Source organism: Strix aluco, chromosome 6 (assembly GCF_031877795.1).
Source record: "Strix aluco isolate bStrAlu1 chromosome 6, bStrAlu1.hap1, whole genome shotgun sequence".
NCBI classification, from domain to species: Eukaryota; Metazoa; Chordata; class Aves; order Strigiformes; family Strigidae; genus Strix; species Strix aluco.
Window position 1 is genome coordinate 21,236,272 of NC_133936.1, and position 27,254 is coordinate 21,263,525.

General features: G+C 33.9%; 1 protein-coding gene across 2 annotated transcripts in view; it reads right to left on the bottom strand.

Moving 5' to 3' along the window:
• LOC141925227 (sodium channel protein type 2 subunit alpha-like) overlaps window positions 1–27,254 on the bottom strand; it is a 77,894-nt gene that overhangs the window by 19,716 nt on the left and 30,924 nt on the right. For both annotated transcript variants that reach the window (XM_074828992.1, XM_074828991.1), the window contains 9 exons: window positions 25,111–25,458; window positions 23,169–23,301; window positions 20,338–20,576; window positions 17,237–17,410; window positions 15,626–15,982; window positions 13,130–13,615; window positions 2,949–3,069; window positions 2,206–2,360; window positions 1,006–1,179 (listed from right to left, as the gene is read on the bottom strand). In XM_074828992.1, the coding sequence (XP_074685093.1) occupies window positions 1,006–1,179; window positions 2,206–2,360; window positions 2,949–3,069; window positions 13,130–13,615; window positions 15,626–15,982; window positions 17,237–17,410; window positions 20,338–20,576; window positions 23,169–23,301; window positions 25,111–25,458 (2,187 nt within the window). The remainder of the gene's footprint in view (window positions 1–1,005; window positions 1,180–2,205; window positions 2,361–2,948; window positions 3,070–13,129; window positions 13,616–15,625; window positions 15,983–17,236; window positions 17,411–20,337; window positions 20,577–23,168; window positions 23,302–25,110; window positions 25,459–27,254) is intronic.

Below are 27,254 nucleotides of genomic sequence, written 5' to 3' on the forward strand. Positions count from 1 at the left end.
CTGTAGTGCAAATTTTCAGGACAGAGCTAGAGATTAACAGTATAACAAAACTAACTTGGACAGGTTAAAAAAAAGTGAAGGTCTTCCATTCTGAGTTATGGGTCAATCTACCTAGGGTTTTTTTTTCTTCAGTCACTAATCTGATACATTTCTATTATATATTCATAAAGAATAATATTCATGGGACCAGGGTTTATGCAAACTTCTCAAGAAATATTGTAGTTTGGGCAGAAGTTACTATAAATGCACATTTGCCCTGAGATGGCATCCACACTGAGAACATGTATAGCCAATGAGCTGGGTCAATAATGTGTGAAGGTAAGAGACCAAAATATTCTGGGAGTAAAACCAGCTTTGATCCCTTCTGACAACATAAGCAAGGCCTTTGAACAGAAGTATATCACAGCTGGGAAGACAGCCAAGAAACCTTGTATTCTCTTCTGTCATAAACCCTGCCAAGTCATAGCTGATTTATCTATTGCAGATTGTCAGCCCGTTAAAACTAATTAAGTTTTAGACCAAATAGCCAGTGTCTTTATGCTTTACTAAAAATTATAACAGGAAAGTTTTGGAGGATGAAGTTCTGAGAACTCAGATGAAATCAGGACCAATGTATTGTTTCACTTGCAAAGCTGCAGTGTTTATAGAAGAAACTTGTACAATGTAGTGTCTTACTTGCTAAGCAATATGGTAGTATGATCAGAGTCCATTAAAAGTAGCATGTTTCAAACTTGTTTTTTTCCTCATAAAATCTTGAGTTTGATACATCCCAGGTATGAAATTATTAACCATGAAGAATGAACAAATGGATGGCCAGCCATCCTTTTCCTTCTGGCACTTTAAATAACACATCCAGATGACTGCAGGCTATTACTAATTTCGTACAACTATACAGTGTGAATTATTTTTGCATGTTTATAAGAAGATTACTTAGTAGTAATTAGTTTTACAACATAATGGACTTTACTATAGTGAATTTTACAATATTAAAGACTGTGTACTTACATCAACAATCAGGAAGTCCAGCCAGCACCAGGCATTAGTAAAATATATTTGAAAACCGTATGCTACCCATTTTAAAAGCATTTCCAAAATGAAAATATATGTAAAAACTTTGTCAGCATATTCCAGCATGGTTTTGATAGTTTTGCGCTGTTCAATATATATATCTTCAAATGCCTATAAAAAAATATATTCAGGTATTACTAATATTTCACAGAATATATGTTATAAAAATAAGGAATAAATAATAAAAAATAAGGAGGTCAGAGCTAATCTTTCCCCTTGTTCTTCTGCATCCTCGTATCTTATGTATTTCCCATCTTTAACCATACAACAAATTGGAGCAACTTTATGTATTCTGCCCTGTCTGGGGTTGAATATATATATATCCTATTTTTCTAATGAATGAAGAAATAAACTCAAAGCATGAATTTTTGTCCACTGGGGTATTAAGAAACTTTCACATATACCCACAAAAAACCCCCCCTTTCTTATACAAAATCTGTTCCAGATATGTATATTCCATTCTAGAAAGTGGTTAGGGAGATTACATTTCTAAGCTCCATCAATCAAATTTATGTCTAAAAGTCAAATTAAAGAGCAATGTATTTGCCAGGATGTACACTATGCACATTGATACTGTAGTAAATGTTCAACTTGAGTAAAGCTGGAAAGGTGGGTGATGTGATCTTGTTGGAAAGTGGTTGTTAGGTTTAATTTGCTGTTACACTTTTTCCTATCTCCTGCCTCCAAAAAAGGAACAGAATGAAGTAATTATTCCATTTTTTGTATGGTCTTTCGTAAGCAGAATCCAAGAAGTGGTTGATCCTAGAAGGAATAAGGATTTAAAATCATAGATTTAGCTATATATTCACAGTTAACAGCGCCTCTTTGTACTTAAATCTTTTGACAAACATGCTGAAAATTGGCAGGCAATTTAAATCTTGAGTAGCTATGCTGGCTTAAATAGAAATGCACCAGCTTTACAGTGGTAGGCCAAAGGTATCACTAAAAAAGTGCATGTGAAATTTAGCAAACTTTTTCAAGTTTGGGCCAAGTTTCATTCCATCCTGAAATGATGGAATGCAGGTAGTTTTATACAGCTCCAAGCAAAACAAGTCTTTCTGAAGAAATTTTGAGTTTTGTTGTTGCTTCTAAGGAGATATCTAAATATTTCAGCATCTGCAATTTTCTTCTACTTACTAGTGCTCCACTGCTGAGGAGAATCATGAAGACAATGAAAGTCTCAAACCAGTTGTGCTCAACTATGCTGTAGCAGGTTTTTCTAAGATTCCACCAAATTTTTCCTTTGCCATCCTCTATACTTACTTGACAACACGGAAATTTCTGCACGCAACCTGCATTAGATTAAGAGATATTAGGATCCAAAAGCAAATTATTTCAAAGTCAATATTTACTGTAGAATACAAATTTTAATACAATACTGTAGTAGACAAATTTTATAATAATTTTTTAAATTAAGTACTGGAATCCTCTTTTATAGGATGTTGTATATCTGAATTTAGATAGGTATTTTGGAGAGAAACCAGACAATAGTAGACATAATTATGAGTAAAGTCAATCCAAAAACATTGATATCTTGGACCACTGGCATGTAACTTGTTGCATTTATTGATGGAGTCTCACAAAAATTAATTTGTTCCAAATTTCAAGGGCCCTTTCAAATAACTGAAAAGCATTTTAAGAATAGAAAAATTAATGAAGTTTCTTAGCTACAAGATGTATGCTGTGACCAGGCAGGTAAAGTTACTCAAAGCCTAGGAAAACCTTGTTTTCACATCTGATTTCCAGCTTTCTAGGCTATTTTCTTTCTGTTGTTGAGGTCATGAAGATCTACCAGATTTGAAAGTCTCAAGAATTTAAATATGCCTAGAAATAATGCCATTTTACCAGTACATCTCTTAAGTCAAGAGTTATTCAACAACCTTCTGTAAAACAGGCTTCTGGTTCAAGAGCTTCTTCACTTTCAATTTCTGCTTGCTCGCCCTCTCCAGGAGGAGCAATATCAACTGTGCTGCCTTCTGATGAACTGGATGCATTTAGTTTCTGCAAGTAAAGTTCCACAGAACAATTTTTCACATTAGATACATATTCTGTAAAAAATGATACTGAATCAAATCATGCCAGTCTCTGACTTTTGAAGAATGATAGATTTATACTGATAAATACGCATCACCATAAGTAAAAACATAATGACATGTACATTGTATAGTTTATCTTCTCATAGGGAACAATTAAATATAATTTGGCTACTAACCTGATCCATAATACTTCTGAAGTATTCTCAATAGTAATAAAACTGGAGAGCTTGAATGTACCACACTCTCAAGTTATTTCATTTTCTTTACTATACTGGATTACACTGAAAATGCGTCTTAGTTTTCCCAGTGAAATGAACTAACAGAAAGTTCCACGTATATCTTCATGTCCACTACAGATGGTGTTTTCACAAACATACACCATGTCTGGATTAAAAAATTGCAAATTGAATGGCATTTAATGGCAAATTTCTGCACAATTTATTTTTTGCAGAAAGCACAAATTACCAGATCCAAAACATCCTCTTTACATTCCAGTCTCTTGTGCATATTGAGAGACTTCATGAGGTCCCTCCCATCCTGAATTTTTCTATCATTCTACTACTTCTGTGTACAGTGAAATACTATAATCCTTACTACGGTAAAAGCACTTCTAGATCTGAAAAGTGCAAGAACCAGAGAGTGATATAAAGCAACTGAAATTACGTAACTTTTTACCAAGTACACTGAAATTTGGATCAGATCAAGATGTTTTATCAGTCATGCAAGACTGCCCATAATTTTGTCCTTTTAAGAAAGCATATTTTGAAAGGACAAACCTGCTAAAGATGCACACAACTAATGCAATAATTGGACATAGAGTTTGTAACTTGTTTTCAGTTGTCAATACTGTTTACGTCTTTAATTGCTTTCATCCAACATACATTCTCTTCTACTTTGAAATAAGGGTTGTAATCAGAAAGCAACTTTAAAAAAGCATGGCAGTGAAATACTTCTTGTTTATACCATGTAGCAGTAATACACAGCAATTTCAAGGGGGATCTAGAATGCATCTCTAACTTAAATACTTCAAATTTTACAGGCACTGATGTAAAAAAAAGGTATTTGGGCACAGACTAGATTTGTGGTTTCAGCTAAGCAGATCTGGTCATGCACTTTGACCTATATGAAGACCTTTCTCTACAAATTTTTTTGAGAGAATGCTTAATACCAATAACTTTTCACATTTAGTTTTCATGACAGTGACATTTTTAGAATATAAAAAAAAATACTGCTCAGATGGTTTAATGATTTCACAACAAAGAGAAAATAATAGAAAATAACTTTTTAAAGAGGCATTTCCATGTATTGTCTTCTTCAGAGACACTGCTGCAAATTAGAACTACTTATTTAACTCTTCAGTTAAAACCCAGTCTCTTCAGGAAGATGCATTGGGAGATAAGGACTTTTTTCTGCCAGAAATGAAATAAATGGCATGTATATCTTTATATAGTTTGGTAAGCAATTCTTTCCTCATATTCAACTCTTACATGAGACAAATGAAGTTTAAAAAAAAATTCACATTGGGTGATGGATAATTTCAGGGTTAAGTTTCAAGAATCTGTCCTTCACGCATGTGCACAAATGTAGTCAGTATAGGGTCACTCAGATTTCAGGTTGCATGGCTCTTACTGCATTGTGACCAAAAATAAAGGACTTGTCGCATAATAGAAAGTTTTCTGACAAGCACACAGGTATGAACTTGAAAACCATTCTTTCCCTTTTTAAATATCATGATCTGTCATACATGGGAAATCACGCTGACAAATGTGAAAAGATCTGGATAAAAACACTGAGATTTGGATGTTTCCAATGGTTAATTTTTGCTTCATAAAAATGTTAAAATATCATGTTTTCTTTTTCATACTGCACTTCCTCTATGATTTCCAAAATTTATATATGTAAAATAGTTACAGCCATATTGCTTCTAAATGGAATAATTTTATTACTGGTCATGTAGGTCAGTGAGTCTGAACTAAAACATTTTGTACCACGTATAGTGAGAATATTTTAAACTTTGCTTTCTGTATTACATTTACAGACCAAAATGTACATTAATGTAGCCTATATTACTCATTATTAGCACACCACCTTATTCCATACATAAGGCTCTCTTTTAAAAAGGAAATAAGATTTGTGAATTAAGTCTTATTATATATCATTGTAATACAAAGAAATAAGAAGTCTGAAGCCTGTCACTTAAATTATAGGCAGTTTCTTCATTAAATAAAAACAAAATATTGTGAAAATAATAATCTGTCACATTCAGGTTAGGAAAATTAAACTAATTCATGGCGCAATTCATCATCATGAAATCAATTACTGACTTAATAGTAGCAAGATAAAGGTTCATAGTAAGCGTCAATTATTAACCTGCATGAGTGCCAATTAAAATGCAGTCAAATTTTTAACTGCATCTTCCCATATAAACTCTGTTGCAGATAGTCCTGTCAGCATAGCTGCTAATATCCAAGTGACAGAAGTGCACTTTATAATTAGTACAAACAAAACCTACTATAATTCTCTTCATTTTTCACATAAAGCATTCTCTTCATTATTTTTCAAATAATCTCGAATGATTACATTATAAAAAAAAACCTCATTAAGTTAATAAAACTCCTCTTCTTTGCTTCAAGATCCTAAATTAGGAAAGAACCTTTGCATTTTAAATAAGGTGACTTTAATGATCCTTTTTTTCTAGCAATAAAACTAACAGGAAACTCAAGATACATGATGGATTGATACAATCTTCTTTTCACCTCGTAAATGTGATTATCAGCCTTTAGAACACGCCATGCCCTACAAATATTTATTTGCATCTTCAGTGATATCACATTTTCCTTTACAAGGATACATTTGAAAGCAATTGCTTATGATGCAGCATTCTCAAGGCCTGAATCAGCAAAACAACATGCTTGACTAGAGCAGAAGCCTGAGCAATACTGTGAAAATCACACACACAAATAAAATAAAAAATAAGATTATCTCAATGGGATTATATTTTTCTGAAAATAGTATTATAATTGTACAGGATATAACATAAAAAAATGCTTCATCACCAACCCAAATACTTGGTTAATATATGTATAATCAGCCTTCATACTGTCCTTTCAGAGCAGTGCATCTCTTTTCAACAGCTTAGATCATTAAAACAAGCTTTGACCAACAGCATGTTAATGTGCCCATTTACAAGAAAATGCATTCACTTAAGACCCGGTCTTGCTCTCATTTGATTTATTCTAGATTTCAATAAGAGCAAGAGCAGGCTACTAAAATTTTAAGCTTTACAAACGGCTTCATGATTCAAGTGACAATAAAATAAAGGGATTCAGCCATTACAAATTGCCTTTAGTAATTCAGCCATTTGATTTTATCCTTTGAATCTTGGAAGCTGCACTGTAATTGAGTGACAAAATATAAAATAATGGGGATCAATGATTCCAAAGTGATTCTAAACTGTCTTTAAATCTCAGATCTTACAATATTTGACTTTTATATAATATTAAGAAAACCACTTTAAAAATCTCTTTCCTTAGAGTTTTATTTGAAGTTTGAAGCATATCTTGGTTTAAAATCTAATGAGTAAAATCTGAGAATTTTCAGAATGCACACCAATATGAATATCTTTTGGCATCTCTGGACAGTTTATACTATGATATAGTATAGGTAGATCATATTACGCTATAATCCAAATCATTTAGTTTTAGTAGAAAACCATTTAGTTAACCTTTTGAAGCCAGTGAGACTCTGCCTGAGGAAACAACTTTGAATCCTGCTGATTCAAAGATCAAGACTGATATCTCAATCCCAACAAAATTCTGATGCCTAGTTTTATCAGGATAATTTGACTTCCTTAGTTTCATGTACCTTTGGCTCCTGTGCAATATTTGCTGTCCCTGTTCCTGAAGGCTCTGCCAATTATGCATCAATGGAGTTTATACTTGCCTATAATGAAATAAACCTAGGGTAAATATATATGGAATTTTATAAAAATTATGCTGACTACTCCATAGTCTTTCTAATTTACACCAAGTCCCCCAACTCAGTCACAGACTGCTATTGTGAAACACATTCCAAAATACCATTAATTATGAAGGAGTTTAAAGTTTAAGAAGTGTATTTGTAAAATGGTTTGCTTTGAGAGTTTTTTAAGGGCGGTTATTTGCTAAGTATAGTTTTAGCAATTATAAAACTGTTTGCTCTACTTACAGTTTATAAAACTCAAGATATGCACTGCCCAAATGAATACAGAACGTAGTTTGTAGCATCTTGAAGATTTGCATTACAGTGCACTGTAGATTTAAAAGTATAACAGTGTAATTTTTATGTAAGTAGCTACTGCAATAGTTTAAATGTTATTCAATAAGGAGCTGAAGTTGTGGCAGTAATCGTTACATTTACATTTATAAGGGCTGAATCAAAAAGGGTTGTTTTTATTTTTTAAAAACTATGCATGCTCCCTTTTTCTTTGGCCTCTTTAACATATAACATTCCAGTACTTTTATGATCCATACTTCAAAACCTGTAGAGCATGCAGTTATTGCTAGAGATTGTATTAAAATATCCAGAAAAATCATTAGCAGAGTTAAAAAATGTCTGTTGGGGTTGCCAATCCCGCCTGACCATGCTGTGATGTGAGTCCCATGACTCAGCAGAGAGCAGCTGTGCATGTTTCTACTGTCTTGCAATGGATAGGGAAGGTACATAGCTGAATAGCATGCAGGCCAGTCAAAATCCATTAAAAAGTGATTATATATATATATACATATATATGTATAACTTGCTTAGGTAACCTGTGTGAAAGTGGTGACACGTTGCTCTACCTGGTTAAAAAGCACCAGAGCTGCATTCTTGATTGCTCCAGCTTGGTTTTACCCCTGTGAGAAGTAAGAATGGTAGGTAGTGAAGTTCAAGACACAGGATCTCTAGTTTTCCTCTTTTTGGAATCTCTAATTCAAACATGGCTTTAACACACTTAAAACATAATTATTAAATATTTTATGATCAGTTGGCAAAAAGGGAAATACATACCACCTGAAATGATCAACAAACTTTTCTGCAGAACTTTAGTTTATTTTAGAGAAAGAAGAAATGAAGAAGCTAGACCTAATAATCCACACTCTGAAATTGTGATTCATAAATAAAAATACGATGAATTAAATTAATAAAGACATGGTTAGCAGGTTTGGAAAGTATTCCAGTGTTTATATAGTGCTTAATTCATATTAATGAAAATTTTAAGGGTTTTTTTGGTTTAATGTTCTAGTCTTCATTGAACTGACTATGTGATTGTCTCTTTTATTTGCAAAAAATGCACATACAGTAAGCAAAAGACTTTGAAGATACACATCTTCCCATTCCTCCTTCATCCTCTAATAATGGTGGTAGAATTTATAGATCCCAATGAAAATAAACCTCCTTAATTTCTGTCCATATTAAATGTGATGAAGTATCATATTGTGTAAGTTTCTAGTTTAGATTTAGTATGCTGTATACTTCTGACTCTACAATCTCTCTCTAATTGTTTCAAAAGAGGCTTGGATCAGTGTCTACACAGTGGCCCATCAGTGTATCCAACAGAGATGTGGTTTCATTCATTAGGTATCCACAGCTAGTCCATAATTTAAAGAATCTGTGACTTTTGAAGATACTGTCCCAGAATTGGTCAGTTTTAGAAAAGGGGAATTTAGATTGTTGGATATGTTAAAAGAAATGTGATAAAAAATCATCCAACAAATTGAGCAGATCACTACTGGGTATGTTTTGGCTAAGAAATTTATTGAAGCCCAATGGTAATGCTTAACTTTTGGGAATGCAGTAACTGTATTCTTGTCTTTTTACTTCACCTAAGCACAAAGGCACTAGGTGAAGCCAATCACAAAACTGAACTTATTCTTTGTTTTGAAAATTCAGTGGATTAGATGATTGAAAGCTATTTTTAATTTTATTAAAACCATCTGTTGCAATTTCAGGAGTTAATTGAACTGCCTTACTTCTCCAATCTGAATTTGTACTAACTGTACATGGAATTCTGATTGAGAGAGGCCTATAGGCATATGTATTTCTTTCGTGGTGAAATAAGATTTCCATAACTGATTAATGTCTTTGAAATTACTTTTCCATGTTGAAATCCAAAAATTTATTCATAAAGTTGTGATTTGGATATAATGAACAGTTCTTAATTGGTACAGAAATACAATAGTTAGGAGTCTTATGTTTGGTAAGATTGACATAGTCCATTCATTTGACTGATTAGCAGGCGTATTTTATAATAGGAACAGTATCCACAATGCTAACTTTAAAAACCACTAAATTATCCCCTTTAGTTACTTCTAATTTTCTTATTATCTTCAAAGATAATTATCTTGAGTATCTTGTTTTCAGAGCAGCAATCAGTTATTTCTCATGGTTATTTCACTGGGTATTCCACATCTAATTTTTGATAGGAGATATTAAAAAAAATCATCCTTCAAAGTATCAATGAAATGTTCACTTCTTTCAGGTACTTTCAGCCAACTATCACTCTAAAGCAGTGAGTAACTTTTAAATCTAATAAATGTTATTCTGTTTTATCCAAACTGAGACTTCCCCAATTTCTAATCATATGTGTTAGAAAGATCTTGTTTAGGTCTGGAACTTGCAACCAAGTTCCAGAATAGATTATGGCAGATTTTGGAAGTTATTAACTAGCAAATTAGTTAGAAGGTATTTTTTGTGAAGGGGGGGGGGAGAACCAGCCTTCCAAATTAAACTTTGTGGCTAGAGTTATTTCACACCATAGTATATCTGATAATAAAACTAGGACAAATCACAATTTGTTCACCCACAGTTACAATTTCTATAGTAATTACCTGCTCTTGGCATATTCCTCAGGAGCACACAGCCCCTGCCCCACTTCTAGCATGACCTGTTATTGCTGACAGACTTTAAATAATCATTCTGCTCTTAACATCAGTGACAGTCAGTAAGACACCAGAAAAAAAAAGGTTCATTTTACAGTTTTTGTGCAGATCTAGCTTCCCACAGCTCTGTTGTTAAATAAAAAGTTATTAAAGGGGATATTTCCTGAAGGTATTTTAAGTTCTGAGTACTGCCACAGTTAAGGCAGGGAAAGTTCTGCTCCATCTCTTACCCCTCCTTTTGCAGACCAGGCCTTCTCCTAGCAGGAATGTTGTCTGAGTGGTATCCCTTAAGAGGCAAAATAAAGCAAATGATGGTGTACTGTTCTAGACAGGTAACTTAAACAGTGAGCCAACATACTCTTTATCTTCCTCAAAAGACAATCAGAAGGCAGCAAAAGATTCAACAGTACTGTTGTCTTAGTAGGAGAAGATTGGAAATCTTCACAAATTCCTGTCATGCATCATAACATCTGTTCATATATTACCAAAGCAGTGGATCTTTATACACACACTAAAAAAAGGCACTTTATCCTTTCCCTTAAAATTATGCAGAAGGAATGGAATAAGGAATCCAGAACCAAAAACTGCAATTAATATAGAATTCACAATTTTCAGGGCACTGCTAAGAACTTCCTGTTTTACTAGATACTGTTCACAATATGCACACTTGCACTGTATGAATACATGTCAGACAGTTAAAGGCTGAACAGTTGTGTGTGAGCAGAACTTGAGGGAAGCATTATTGCTCCAGCTTCACAATGGTAGTGATTATTTGATTATTACATTCTATGGAAATCTTGAGGCTCCACAGAAGTCCTAAACTTAGGCTATCCCCACTGAAAATGTCTCCACAAGTTCTTAATATAAACACTATCCATCATTTACTGGCAGATTTCCCACAGTCACCTGGAATCTTCACTTTCAGATTGCTTGTACAGACTTTTGGATTGGTCCATAAAAAAAGGCAAAATATGTTTTGATTTATTATGGTCCTGAAACTTCAGGATGGCCTTAGAAGAAAAAAGCATGATGCCCGAACCAAGCAGAGATGGGAATGAACAGCACAATTGACTTGTGAAAATCAGCTTGAAGTTGGTATCATTCAGAACTCTGCACAAGTGCTTTTACTCTGTTTTCTGTGGGGTGTACTTATATACTCACTTGGAAAGCAGAGGATTTTCTGCTTTTGCACGGCATTTTGTTTTGTCCTCAGCTGTTCTGATAGAATATGGCAGTACACTGTAAACTGAACCATTCAATCTATCTTAAAGAAGAAATAAACAAATAATACCTAAGGGATGACGTTATTTAACTTACATCACTCCAGTGACATGCCTTATAGTACAGACCTTACAGCAGCAGAGAAAGTGGTAAAGACTGACAGAAGATCAGGAGCCAGGTGTGGACGGGAACTTCCCAAGCCAGCTCTGCTGCTGAGGCTAACATGTCACATAACCACACATTTAGCATCTGCACAGCTTATAAGCCTCCCAGCTTCCTAATGCATATTATAAACTTTTTAAAAAGTAACAGATATTCAGGAAATTTTTAGGCATGTAACTTCATAAGTTGGAGTTACTAGGAAGGCACTCATCACTCTATTTATCAAAACTAACCACAAGGAAAGCAGAAAACTTATAGTAAAATGTCATTTTTAAAAACAGGAGAATATATGAAAAGGCTTAGAAGACTGCTAAAGGTTCATTGGAAAAGACAATTAACTTTTATTAGATCAGTTTACATGAAAAATACTTAACTCTCAGACCCAGAGTCACTCTGAAAGCCTTTTTCTGGATACCAGTTGATCTCATATATTATATCACTTTACACTTCTGCTCATATTCTTAAATTGTCATGGATAAGCACTACAGCTATACTATCTTATACATCTGCATTGAAAATGTCTCATAACTGTGCAACTCAGATGATAGAATATCTTGCTCTTAACCTTACAATTGTTATGCAGAGTAACCTTCTTTGCAGTTGCAAATAAACACACACTCTTTATGCTCCTTTATGTTCTTTAGCAAAAAACCTATACTATGATCAACTTGGATAATGGCTATCCATTAATGTTATGTGGTATAGTTTGCTGAGGAATACAGCATTGTTTGCAAATATGGCAGCTCTGCAGCTATGATACAGTCATGAGTGCAGGGCTTCTTTTTCAAAGAGCTTTCTTTACGGTAAACAAACCCTTCTGTATCACACAACGTCATAGCTCCTAATTGACAACATATTTATCCATGGTTCCTGATGCCTTAAACCTTACACCCTTAAACCCTACCTTTCTAATGACATTGAATGTAATTATATTCTGCTAATGCATTTAGTAGCTTGTCATTGATCATTACTCCAACATACAGATTTTTCCTTGAATACCATTATCACCTGTTCATGATCTCTTATGGTATTTGAGCCACTTATATTCTGAGGCACATGGCTTCTGGTTTTTAGACCAAATGTCTCTTTGCACAATAATAATAGCTTAAGGCTTTCAAGTAAACTGTTTCCACATGCATCTATATCACAAAATTATTCCGCTCTCCAGGATAACTTGAGATACTGCTTTACCATGACATTGATTGGTATCTGGATTACTTCAGTTCAGCCAGCCATAGTCTCTGAACCCAAAATCTGTGTGAATATTATTCACAACACTTTTTAGTTAATCCGGAATATATCACTGCTTTATGATGTCTCAGGGTTAATTTTTAGAACTACGCTAAATATAGAAAAAAATATTTTTTCTCCATTTATATTGGATTGGGTATGCAAAGTTGTATACCCTTGATTGTTCCTTAGACTTCTACAATACTCTTATTCCATAAATCCTGATCACATTATAGGTACTACAGAAAGAATGCTTTGTGAGGTTTTAGGACTAGCTCACGTTTCATAAAATTGTGAAAGAAATAATCATATATATATACATCTTCCAAATGCTAATAAACAGAGTATTAAAAATGGAAATGCTAAGGACCCCCCAGTATACCATCGTGTAATTTTTTTTCTTGAATTGTAAATACATGGGATAAGACAGTTTTTAAACAATTCTAAATATGTAATTAAGGAATATGTAAATGCGTGACTACAATTTAATTGTTAAGATATGAAAAATCCTACCTGTTTGCTTTCTTCCATATCAGATTCGCTGCTAAATTCTTCTGTATTTAAATTTTCAAAATCTGATTCTCCAACTGCAATTGGCACTGTCACAGTGAGGCCTGGGTTGTTTATGAATGACATGTAATCATTTTCATCGATTACGTATTTTTCTACACTGCTGCCTGTGCCTACACCACTGGTGGTTCCATTCCCATCTTTAAGACAATTCAGATCTTTGCTTATTTCAACAGCAGTATGATTGGAAATGCAGCTGTCTTTCTTGTTGTTTAGCTCTTCCAGTGCTTTGATTTCCTCTAAAGCTTTCTGCTTTCTAACAAAGGCTTTTTGGATGAACTCCTGTATCTTTTTTTTAACATAATCTATTCCCTTCTGAATCCTTGCCACAGCAATCTGGAGATTGTTCATTTCATTATCATCATCGGTAGCAGCAAGATTGTCTGAACTAAATGAGCTCAGCAGCAAGGCCAGAAATAGGTTCAATACCTAAAAGATGAGAGAATACAGCTGTATAATAAATGCATACATATAAGAAGTGAGTATTTTACAGCATGCTGTCAAATAGGACACAATGTTTTGAAAAACAACATTCACTAATTTTGGACAACCATATAACACCTTAAATTGCAAAAGATCTTCTTACTTGTTTTGATCAGTATTCACTCAGAAGATGAAAACACACAAGCTAATACCTAAATATTTTAAACTTTTGATCTTTGAAGCAGCATGGTTACTTAAACTCTAAAATAAAAAAAAGTTATAAAAATTCTAGCTATACACATTTGTCAGAGGTTTGAAAGGCTTCTGTGTAAATCTCTTAAAATCACTTGGAATATAAATAGAATTAAATAAACATGATTTGTAAAATTAGATAGCTTTCTATGATGCAGATATTTCAGAAACTTGTATCAGTTAATGCTATGATAACCTACTTATACTTTCCAACTACTGTTTGAAAGATTATACCATGAGTCTGATTTTCTGTTAATTCTGGGCTTGTCTCTTAAATTCTATAAAGTTTGTCATAAAAGGATAAATGGAATATTTAAAAATTACTTTTACACTTTAATCTCATTTATAATAATACTATATTATTTGTAATTGGATATTTTCCTTTTTCACTTGGCAAAAAATGAAAATTTTATTTGCTCTTATGTAGGAATTTAAAATAAAATGGACTTCTTTCATCAGCAGGTGACAATCTTAGCACCAGTATTGCCTGAGGACTGTGCTTTATTGCTTCAGAATTCAAACATCATTAATGTTGTTTTAATATACTCCTATATACTGTAGCTATTTCACTAAAGCTTACAAGCAATTAATAATTTCATACTTTCAGTCTGATATACCACCAGGCATCAAAAGTTGTCATGATATGGCAAAATGGCATAAACAAACTTCCCCATTGTTAAATGCGTTAGGTCTCTCATTTGTACTCTCTCTGAGATTTAATTCTGCAGATTTTCACAATTCCAGAAAAGAACCCTGAAGTAGAAAGACACTTGGAAGAAAGAAGAGAATATGAATCTGAAACAGTAGTTCAGTGCTGAAGCTAATCATAAATCAATAATCATAAATAACTTTCTGGGGCTCTGCACATTTCTGCTGATATAATGTTAAGATTGCAAGGTCATGTAAATGACTAGGATACAAACATTTTGCATTCTATTTTGTAAAAATTTAGATTGTTAAAATATATCACTAAAGGAAGAGAATTTTGACAGGTAATGAAATATAGCTTTAGGCATATCAGAATGAACTGCAAAGACCAACAGTAAAAGACACTTAAAAATAAAAGTGTAAATGGTGCATTCCAATTATAATCCTGATTTCCAAGAAGCTCTCACCAATTCAGTCTTTGCCAATTTGGCATTTTAACTTGTCAGCTTGAATAAAAATTTTTCTGTAAAGGTTTCTTCTATAATTTTGAGTTAGAAGCTTTCAAACACAATTTTAGGATGGATGTTCAATCACTCTATTTTTCTGGTTTTTACACCTAAACAAGCCCAAAAGTTCAGCACTTAAATTCAAGATATTCTATATAAGAACAGCTACATTATACTTTATTAAGTCAGAAGTATTATTGCTGGAATTAACTGTAATGGGTGTAAGAAAATCCATTAGATTTTTTTTTCTCCAGAGAAGCAGCTACCGAGGAGCTAGTGCAGCATAAGCTTTATTATTTCAAGAGTAGTTAGGAAGACATTTGGATTTAAACAGCACCTCTAAATTAGCTGCAGTGCTCCCATGATATGATGTTTCATTTGACATTTTGGTGTATTCCTAAATTCCTGGACCCATAGTAACAGTACTTCAGTGTATGGAAATGAGTGAAAAGGGGGAGAAGGGAATCATCAGATGTTTCTACCCAAAAGCTCACACATTCAGATTTACTTTTTAATTCTAAACAGAAGTATGACAAACATTTTCATTGCCTAGCTGTAAGTTATGTACATTTTGCAGCAGAGTTAATGTTCAAAAATGTTCATTGCTTACCACTAGGTTTCCAATCACCATGACCAGCATGAAAACAATAAGGCACATGGTTTGGCCTGCAACCTCCATGCAGTCCCACATCGTTTCTATCCATTCTCCACACAGCACTCGAAACACAATCAAGAAAGAGTGGAAAAAGTCATGCATGTGCCAGCGTGGAAGCACACAGTCACTGGAGATCTTGCAGACACATTCCTTGTAGCTCTTCCCAAACAGCTGCATCCCAACCACAGCGAAAATGAACACAATGATGGCCAGCACCAGGGTCAGATTCCCCAGAGCCCCCACTGAGTTGCCAATAATCTTAATCAGCATATTTAGAGTTGGCCAAGATTTTGCTAACTTAAAAACTCGAAGCTGAAAAACAAAAATACAGAAGAATCATTAGTGTTAGTTATGAAATAGCAGCTAGGTCCAAGTTGTTTAGCAGAGCATATCAACTTCTGTAGATTAATTTGTTCCTCAGTAGGAACATATTATTTTTTTAACGGAAAGCATGCAGCATGGAGTATTTGCCTAAACTGTAGTGTTCAGCATTTCATCTTAGTGATGCACATAGAAAAAAACCCATAATTTATGTCTGTACCATATTTGATTTTAATATTTTTAAACATCCACTTACAGATGATGACTGAACAATTCTTAAAGAAATTTTAGAAGTTTGTACTCTTTTTGTTACCTTCACTACACCTTTGCTGGCTTGGTTCCACATTTCCCTCAGCACCACATTAGATCTTCCAGTCTTAGAGGACAATATTTGAAGCAATAATTTGATGCTGATATTGTGATGTCCGTTCAAATCATAAACACTAATTTAAAAATAATATTCAGTACCCAAATTATGGTATGTGAAATTGGGTACCATTGCAACTGGTGCTAATAAACTAAGTCACTACTTCCCACATTATATATTAGGAGATAACCTAGGTTTTCAAGTAATGTGATAACTCTCAGTAATACAGACTTTTAAATCATGAATCTTGTGCCTCCAGTAAACATACCTATAAATTAGTTTGTGTACAATACTAATTCCTATAGAAAAGCCATTTCTAGTAGAAGCTCAATACTATTTCAATGTGTTTTCCTAAAGACAGATTGCTATGACTCTTTGTTATATGTAATGGAGCTACTAAATGTTTATTCTCAGTGCCCATTAAAATAAATGTCATGAAAAGAGGATATACTTAGGGGCTTTATGAGTAACACTGAGTAATGTTCACAATATAAAGACTAAAAATGCTATGATTCTTTATGCTGGTGGAAATATGTATGTTTTCACAGATATTCAGCTTTGATGAATCTTAATGAAATCAATATAATGAAGATTTACAACATTCTGAAAGGTAGCAGTTAGTCTTATGATGGCAAAGGATATCAGTAGGATAGGATGTCCATAGAATAATTTGATACCAAAAGATATCAAAGGATATCAATTGACAAACACCTTAAACTTGTATTTATCAAATATGGCTTGCAAATTAGGCATATATAAAAATTAGCATGAGCTATTTAAGTGTATAATATCTCTTTACAATACTATTAATTCTTACAGACATCAGCACATTTTTTGGAGACAACTGCATGCAAATATTTAATTTTCAAGGTATTTACCAATCTGAATGACCGAAGAACAGATAATCCTTCAACATTTGCAAGACCAAGCTCCATTAAACTAAGGCTAACAATAATACCATCAAAAATGTTCCAGCCTTCTTGGAAATAATAATAAGGGTCCATGGCAATTATCTTTAGTACCATTTCTGCCGTGAATATCCCAGTGAATACCTAAAACAAAATGTAATTAATTAGTTGAGTTTTGATGAGAAATTTATATACCTGAGTAAATTTTTCTAATCCATCTTGAGTTCTCATGCCTGTTACTTGTACCTGTTATTATAAAAAACAGCTGATTGCTATCTCCAAATGGCATCTAAGTATTTCTAAACACTGCAAACTGATAATTAACTTACAAAATTAGGACAGATATAGGAGGGCAGAGGTTTGACAAACCTATCAAAAGCTATTCACCAGTCAGCAGCTCAGCTCCTGTTCATATTTGACTGATACATGCTGGACTATCCATCCAGCAGATGATGTGATATGATCCCGCGTTTTCAGTCCTGTTTCTAGAGGATAGTCCCAGTAAAGCAAAAGAAGACTTGACAGCAATTTTTTACCTTGCTCACAGTCTAAACAGAAGTGTTAGAAGAAACCCTCTAAGGTCAGCCTCTCAAGGACAGGCTCTCTAAGGTCAGTCTTTTAGGTCAGAGTTGAAGAGTATAGGTGGAATAGACAGGGGAAGTTGGAGTTTCTTGCAGTGAGCTTTTTGTAAGGATATAGAGGTTTCATGCACAGCTACTCTTCTGTGTGACAGCTATTTCCTTTTGGGAAAAAGAACTTCATGGTGATAATGTTCTTAGAAATATCTGGAAGTGCCAAATGTGAAATTATGAATACTCCTTAGTGTTTTAAAGTCCAGAATTTAACACAACACTTTCTTGCAATGAGTAATGATTGGTAGTTTGTGCGGCATAATAAAGAAGTTTTGGAGCATAATGCAAACCCACTAAAAGCATATGAATATTCTGCACAATACTCAAATGATATCCTAGATGATCCAAAAGTCTACTAAAGTACACCAACATACTCTGCCACCACCTTATGATAGTTCTTTACCCAGATTGTTCACTGTCCTTCTACAGTAAGTTTTATGGACGCAAAGCTGACTTTTTACACCACTGTGTAACTACACTCATGATTACCTTTTAATTTAAGATTAGGAGGTGGATATAATGATGTGGAAACATTCACCATTGTCAAAGCATAAATATTAATACTTTTAAAAGTGTATACTTTTGAGAAACTAGAAATATAGCAAGAAACACTATACTATTAAATTGATATATGAGTGATGTTACCATATAATCAGGAGAATGTAATAGCTATTGCTATGCATGGTAAAGAGAATGCAACAAAAAAGTTTATTCTTGACAAAACTGTTGTATTTGTCAAAATAATTGAAAAAAAAAGGGAATGAAAAACATTTCACTTTAAAATATTTCCATCACAAAATAACTCATTCCATCCACAGACTACTTTTTCTTGTGCATAACTGCATCCCCAAATACACAAAAATACATTTTAAGAGAAGTAAACTCAAGTTTTCTTATAATTACTTAGGACTTTTGAATACTGATTGAATTTTAGTATTATGAAAACAAATCATTGCATTTTAGAACTATTTCTTCCTTCTCATTAAAATGCTACAGAAAAGGCAGAGTCATATTTGTCATATTTAATTTATCCTTAAACAGTCCATGGTGTCACAAGCAAAGAGTAAATTAACATATTTTGAATGGAAATCACAAAATTAAGGTTAACAGATTAATACAGTGAGGAACAGAGAATTTAATTGGAACCAGCAGGAATAGTATTCACTGCATATATACAGTCCTAATAAAGGATACTGGATTGTTACAAAGGTAGTTAAAAATATGACTGTTGCTAGCTTAGAGTAAATAAATCAAACATATGAGATGAGAAAAGGTAGAAGATCTTGTAATCATAAATGGCAGATTTGGAGAGAAATAATTTTAAAATACAATATTCTGTAATCTGTGATGAATATAAGAATATGCCAGCAATTAGATCTTTGTCCAGGAGAAAGGAAACTATGATGCACACAAGAACACCTAGATATTAAATTCAGTTTTAGTTCTATTTTCAAAAAAAGTCATAGAAGGATGTATTACCAGTACATATAAGGAAAATGTTTAGAATTTAAAATATACTCTGAGAAATCTATTCCTGCACCATTTAAATATTAGCAGACGTTTCAAAACTAATCTTTTTGAGTGATTAGTTCATAACACTTGATTGGTTTTGATTTTCAGGACTGTATGTTGTGTGAGTCAATCCAGACCTCTCCTGTGTAAACTATTGGTAGTTATGTGAGCTAGCAAAAAATTAAAAATGTATGAATCTTCTTCTGCAATAAACACTTGCAAGGTTAAATCCTCTGCTTCCTGAGCAATAGAAGCAAGTGGAGAGAAACAGACAAGAGCACTGAAGTGTTATGCCACATTTAGATATCTGCTCAGAAAAGAAATTACATGTAGCCCTAATTCTCTGGATTAGGTTAAAGTCAGGAAGGGCATCACTTATAAACTTAAAGATACGAGATGCTTTTTATTAGAGAATAAATAATAATGTTCTATTTTATTAAGTATTTTTTAGTTACCTAAAGTGTCAAGGACTTACTGCTAACAAGAAATATGCCTTTCTTGGAAATGTACTTTCACTGTAGTGTAACTGAAAAAAATTCAAAGATAAATTCTGACATCTGAATATTTCATCAATTTCTTAGAGACGAAAAATATCTTCTGTGATGGATTATCAGTACCATGGTAAAAATGAGATAATCTACCTTTAACATTTTAAAGAAAAAACCCAAGGTAGACCTCAAGAAATCTGACAATCCAGTGAAGACTTCCACATATATTCAGTTATTTCATTATAGTAGTTACAAGTAGATTAATGAGAGTTAGAGGCTCCAGCAAAAATCACTTCATCTGTGAAAATCATTTTACAGTTTCTAAACTGATTATAAAAACCAACTTGGAATAAATTTAAAACCAATGCAATGCATTTATGCATTTCTTCTTTTAGAAAAGGGTATTTTTACACCAAGTAGTGCATGACAAACCACTTACCAGGTTCCCCACAGAAAGGACACTGCTAAACTGTTCTGTCATTGGGTAATGCTCCATGGCCATGAACAAGGTGTTTAAAACAATGCAAATAGTTATAGCAAGATCAACAAATGGATCCATCACAACTAAATTGACGACATGTTTTACTCTTAACCACGGACTCCAGCAATCCCAGATCAAGAAAGTATTTGCAAATCTGTACCAGCATGGTGGGCATTTCTGTCTGGATTCTTCAAGCTCTGAAAAAAAAATAGAAAAAAATTAACCAAATAATGAATATTCCAATCATATCCTCTAGAAGTTCTTGTTTAAAATATGTAAAAAGATTAAATCTTTCAAATAAACATCTCACACTAACATAGGATTTCCTTCACCTATGTTTGGCCATCTTAAATTTAAACATCTAATTTATTTAAGCTCCTCTACAACCAGGGGACAGTGAATTTACCTCTAAAGAGTGAATCATCTCAGATGTCTATCTAAAGAGAGAAATATGTTTGTCTCTTTCCCATGACAGTAGGGACAATCTAGATATTTAGTTTATGTTAGTTGACTTGCTCACAGCACATGTCTTGATTTTGGATATTTAAAGTTAAAATGGCTCCATTGTCAGTAAGCTGATGTATATAATTTGTATAAGGTTCATAAAATATAAAATTTTTATGTTAAGTATGTAATGTGCATACGTATTTTGATTGGAGCTACTAGAAGTACTATATTTGCTACTACACTGAACCGCTACAATATCATAACAGATAAATGATTCGGTGCACATATCTAACATTGCTTATCTGAATCAATATTTTTAATATATAGAATGCCTGTTTTCTTATTTTTTAATTATCATTTGACTTTGAAAATGTCTCGTGCAGTTGCAGTGTCTAGCAGTTGAGAAACAGAACATTAGTATTAGCAGAACAACTCTGCTCTCAATTAGAATATTTTCAGATTATTTTTCCTTCCATTTCACTGTCAATATTGTCAGTTACAGAAGAATAGTAGCTTCTACTGAGTTAATAATAGCAAGAACGAATGTCTAATGTAATGGGATGTTTGAGGACAGCCCAGAAGGAAGACTGATATTTGCTTAAGTGAGAAATACTTAGACTATAAAATATGTAAGAAATGGCCACAACAGTTTTGATAAAATTTCTGCGTAGTGGCATCAACCCAAATCTGAAATTTGCCAGTGTTCAACCATCCCTTAGATCACAGACACTTATGGGTGATTTTGCTAAAATAGCATACATGCTGTTCTACAGTATTTGCTAAGGATTTAGTGTTAAATTCTACACTTTGAGGACCAGTGGATTTATTTTTTCTTCTAATATTATCCTATATGGGTGGAATTATGGGAAGTCAAAAGGTCAGTTGCCACAGCTCTCAAACTCATTGAAATTAACAAGCTCTCTCATTACATCAGACTGTAGCCTCCAGGCAGAAGAGTATTCTAAGTAGTGAAAGTCCTCTATAATCTTTATAAACCATAATAAAGACAGTGCTTCTGAAGGAATGTATGGATTGGCTGGAATAATCACATTTCTGAACATGTAACTCAGAATGCTAAGAGGTAGAATGGGACTGGCCTTGCACAAAAGTGGCCACTCACACTGGCCACTGAGTTGGCACAGAAGACTCCATTGCTTGCACTTAGCAACTTCTGAAATAATGGAAACCAGATGTGGGTAGGAGGTGACTATCAGGGCAATATAGTTTACACTGTCATGTTTTTTCTGGCCAGAAGAATGGAAGGACAAACTATTCAGCTGGAGGAAGAGAGCAGCACCCTCTAAGGACATATCCTCTCTACCTGGGAGGAGAACTAAGAATTGCACACCGAGAATCAAGAGGTACCAACAGTTCATGCTTGCACTAAAATAGGAAGATATACTCAGAAAGACGCATGATTGCAAGAATGGTCTGTAAAACTTTTAGAAGAAAATAGGTGATTTAAGCCTTATATTTCTAACTACAGATAGTTTGGGATCTATTTGTTTATTTGAGAGCAAAGGACTTTGGAACTCACTTTAAAAAGTATATTTCAATTCTGACTTAAGGTAATCTTAAGAACACTAAATTTTCTTGGTGGTTCCTCGTCTTTTTAGAATATGTGCTGTAGGACATCCGCAGGGTTTGTCTGACTTTTACAGCTGTCACATTGTGCCAGTATCCAGTAGATAGATCCTTTAAGCTTATAAAAATATTTTAATGACATATGTATGAAATGTGAGTGTACACAGTTTCCATTAAATAAGCAAAACAATTCCAACAGCGTATGCTTTTTCATATAATAAATATAATACTTTTTTAATCTTTGATATACTTACCTAAGAAAGTTTAAGAAATGCTTAAGGAAGGCAGTTCATGTGCTTTGGCATGGGTTGATTACAGTTGGTTGTTTTCTTTAAAACTACCTTTTTCATTCCAATTTCCTATTGTCTATCCTTGGATTTTAAGTCTAATGGAAATGACTGTTATAGCACATCACTGCCTTTATCATAGCAATTTCCCATGTATCTTAATTGATTTTTCCTGTTGATGTCTTACAGGAAGAAAATCCCTGTATTCTCTGTTTGGGGCTCTAGCAATCCCCTAGCTATGATTATTTTGTCTCTGTTAGTCCACTCAATAGAGTCATGAAAAAATAAATGACTAAGCATTTAGAATGTGTACATGATCTCAGAAATGCTCAAAAGCTTTTTCTATCTGATGTTCAGAGATTTCACATGTCCAGTATTACATTTCCAAAGGAAATTGTGTAAATAATTGCTCTGTGCATGTAGTTAGCAGGAATTCACTGAACTGCCTGTCAGATAAAATGCATCAGATACCTTCCATTGTATTTGTAAGTATGCTGGCTATACTCATTGCTCTTTGTCTTGCAGCAGAATCTTCCAGCATTTCCATGGAAATTTGATAAGAACTTAGTCTTCTTTTTCTTATTTCTGTTTCTGTAGTGGTGCCCTGTAAATGAAATACTGAGGAATTAAACCATCCTTTTCAACAGCCAATTAACAATACTTACTGTATAAATATTGTAGTGATAATCAAAATCAGCTTTGTGCAGCATACTAGACTTTTCTTATGCACTGAAGATTTCTGTTCCTGTAGGAGTTTCTTCATTCTTTATTAACTCAGTGGGAATTTTATACAGTGCTACATATAATCAACTGGGGGACACAATACCAAGGCAATGTGGGACCCAAGGTGATTCTCATTTAAATGACTGTGAGAACACAATTTTTGCTACGTATCTTTTTGCTAGTGATTATTACTACTTCTTTCAAGAAAAAATTATCGAAGTTGAAACCTGTCACCTAATTTCCAGCAGCTAGTCATATTAAAGTGTGAGTACAGAAAGAAATGAACTATTATTTAAGAAAGTAACTTTGATACAGGAAACATGAATACAGTTCTAGGAATTACTTATCTCTCTGCATTCCTAACGTGGTAAGTGTGGCTGGAAAATTTTATATGAGAAAAAAATCACATTATTTAATATTTCTTCTACATAATTGTCACCCACCTCAATGCTCATACAGAATTTGTGATATGTTCTTGCAATGAATATGCAAGTCCCCTCTGGTTTGCATGACTTCTAATAGTCTTTTCAAACCAATAATACCCAGCTCTGATTTAAATGTGCCTAATGTGTCACTACTCTGTAGCATGTAGGTGTCCTTACAGTTGCTTTTCTTTTCTTCTGGAGTGTGGCCTAGGCACTAAAGACAGGAGTGAGATACAAAAGTTCCTAAATCTTGGTTCCTGCTCTGCCACTGATTCTGGGATTCATGGAAACCACTCACTCTTTTTCTCATTATTCTGTCCCCATCCAGAGAAAGAATAAAAACGTCTGCAGAACTCATAAGGGATTTCAAGGTTATCTTAGTATGAAGATGAAAAACCATTTTTGAGCATTCACTAGTACTATTTCTTTAGAGAAAACTCTTGAGTTAAATGGCTAAATCTTTTTTCAAGTGAATGTATTTCTGAAATAGAACTATATACTCATAACCTCTGAGGTAATCTGGTTGAATTTCTGGTATGAAGGTCTACATCAAGACAGGAGAGAAACAAAAATAAAAAGAAATGTGTAAGAGTAACAATGAAATTTCAGTAGTTATTTATAATAAAAATATTTTCCAAGTTAAATACTATTAGAGTGCTATTATAGCCACGTAAATACCGTACTGAATCCATATTAAAATACTATGTATTAAAGTATGTATGCTTTTTTGAAACTTTGAAAGAACATCTTATCTTACAGAACACTGAAACTGAGACTGAAATGTAATGTAATTGTAAAGGTACATAGGAATTGTACATATTTTTCTCATGAAAGTTATGTGAAAAATTTCTTCAAGATAAATTCAGTAAGGGGTATTTCTATTAACTATCATGGGAGTAGTAACTGCATTCTACTTAATTTTGCAGATCTTTTTCTATGCATATTTCCAAGTTATATCCTTAGTTAGATATCAAATGTCTAGCTTTGTTGATGAGGTGAAACTATATACAAATTGTCAAAGTCAATTTATGTTTTTTTCTTTTTATGTGTAGATCTCTAGCTGAAGGCAAGGAGAATATAATGCTTTACTGAGGCTCAGACACAGGAGGTTGAGGACTTTTTTTCCCTTATCTTCTGTTGTTTAGAAACTATTGCAAGCTATTTCTCACAGCTCTAAGAAATGATAAGGCATGCAGAGGTGAGCATTAAGAAAAAATTACATGATGGAACCAAAATGTAATAATTACTGGTTTACTTATAATTACCTCTGGCATAAGCTGACCAGTAGGTGAAGTTAGAGTTGAAGGTCCTCCAACCAAGGAAACTACTCCATTGCAATCCACAGTGCTGTGCATCTTCCCATTTACTGGAAGGGCTTGTACCATTCTAGATGACACACTCGCCTGACTAATGTTACTGTTGCGCCGTTCTCCGTGTCGATTCGGAACAAAGAGAGAATCTCTTCTGCTCTCATTGTCTTCAAGAGTGCTGTGCTCATCATCAGCAAAGTCATTTTCAGATCCTATATCCTTTGCACGACCTCTGAAACTGAAAATGCTTGTTTTGCTGTTGCGCCTTGGTGAGAACAGGGAACCACGTATGCTTAGCAAAGACTGTAAAAGATTTAAACCAAACCAAACCAAAATAGCATTAGAACTGTTCTACATGCTTTCATTTTCAAAGAATAGTTACAGTACTGGAAAAGGATAGTCACTTCTTTTCTTCAATAGTATCAGTGTGGTCGTTAGGGGAATATGCTCATTAGGGGACCTGAAGCAGAGGGGGAAAATTCTTTTTAAGGTAATGTAGCAGGACTGAGGAAAAGTTGTGCAGAACACATAAGTAAGGTTGGACAGATTTGAGCAAAGAAGGCAGGTTGAATTGGTATGGACCTATGACTGTGCTGGAGACAGTTCTTAGCATCACTATCAAGGTTTTGCAGGTTGTCTTTTATTCCTTCTATTAGAGGACAGAGCTAAAAATCTTTTACTTCCCTTCTTTATCTGCTGGATCCCTAGGGATAACAACATAACACTCACTGCTCATTTTTTTTGATTCTATTATCTATTTGCTAGAGGCAGAAGTGGTCTTAAGTTTGGTATTAAATTCAGTCTAAGTTGATGTAAAGAACTTGTCCACCCTCTTCACAATAGGCTCAGTAGTGTGGGAACAACATACGCAGTACTCTAAAACTAGAAGACAGAGGCAACAGCTTGGGGAAGCTTAGAGGTACAGTGGGAACATGACTAGTAGCACTCTTGGGCATAGCACTCCAGGTGCTACAGCAGGCTGCACACCTACCAGAAGGTACCACTTGGCCATCAGGCAGCTCAAAACAAGCATTCACCAGGGACACAGTTACCTAAAGATATCCTCTTACAAATGAGAAAAATACATCAGTGGTTGTTGGTAATTCATCTTTTAATTACAGTAGAAGCTGGTTAATGGAATGTTCTTCTCCCTTGCTACATATTTTATTAACAGCATTCATGAATAAATAAAATGAGTACTAATTGTGGAAAAAAGAAACCTTGCATTAAGCTTTCTTCAATTCTGCATTTGTACAAATCTTCGCATCTTGGTACATCAAAAACCTGGTTTGAGATGATTCTCAATTTTTCACTAGTTTTGCAGGTAGAAAGTGCTTGTATGTAGGAGCAGTGGTTTTTATTCCAGGATAATGAAAATTGCACTATAGTATATAAGCCTATATTAATACTGTGAAAATTGAACACTGAATATATACATATATCAATCCATATGTATCTCTGTATATGCATCTCAGCTTTATACATACACACACATAATGTGTGTGCTGAACTGGTAGTAGTGCCTGTTATAAAGGCTGGCAGCTGTTTACCATTATGAGATGTATTTTTTGTGCTCTTATAGCCATACCAAATTTTAATAATTTGGGCTGAAATTTTCTATGCTGGCAGTCAGCCTCAGGCTGAGTTACTTGAAGAATATCAGCTAATTTTTTTTTTTTTTTTTTTTTTTTTGCTAGCCCATTTATGTAAACTTGGTTGGAGAAAAAGCTATTTTGCTTATGCTGAAAGATAATTTTATCTAAAAAAAAAGCTCTAGCTGCTATAGAGCATGAAACTGAATTCTGACAAAGTTGTAAACTAATTACTGCACCCTTTGTACATTTCTCTGTAAATGTATTTGGCCAACCTACAGTAGTTCAAAAAAATCACATGCTCACTAGTTTTCGTCTGACTACCATTGCTACCCTTGCTTTTTAGAGAATGTTTCCATGGCTGCTACGTTTTGTTTGTAATCCAATCTTTCCAATATGTGTTATCACGCTCTGAGCACAGCTAAATGGATCAGGCCCCTCAGGGGCTTGGGAGGAGTAATGCCTTCTCTGCAAGTCCCTGCTGGATTGAGAAAAAAAAGATATAAG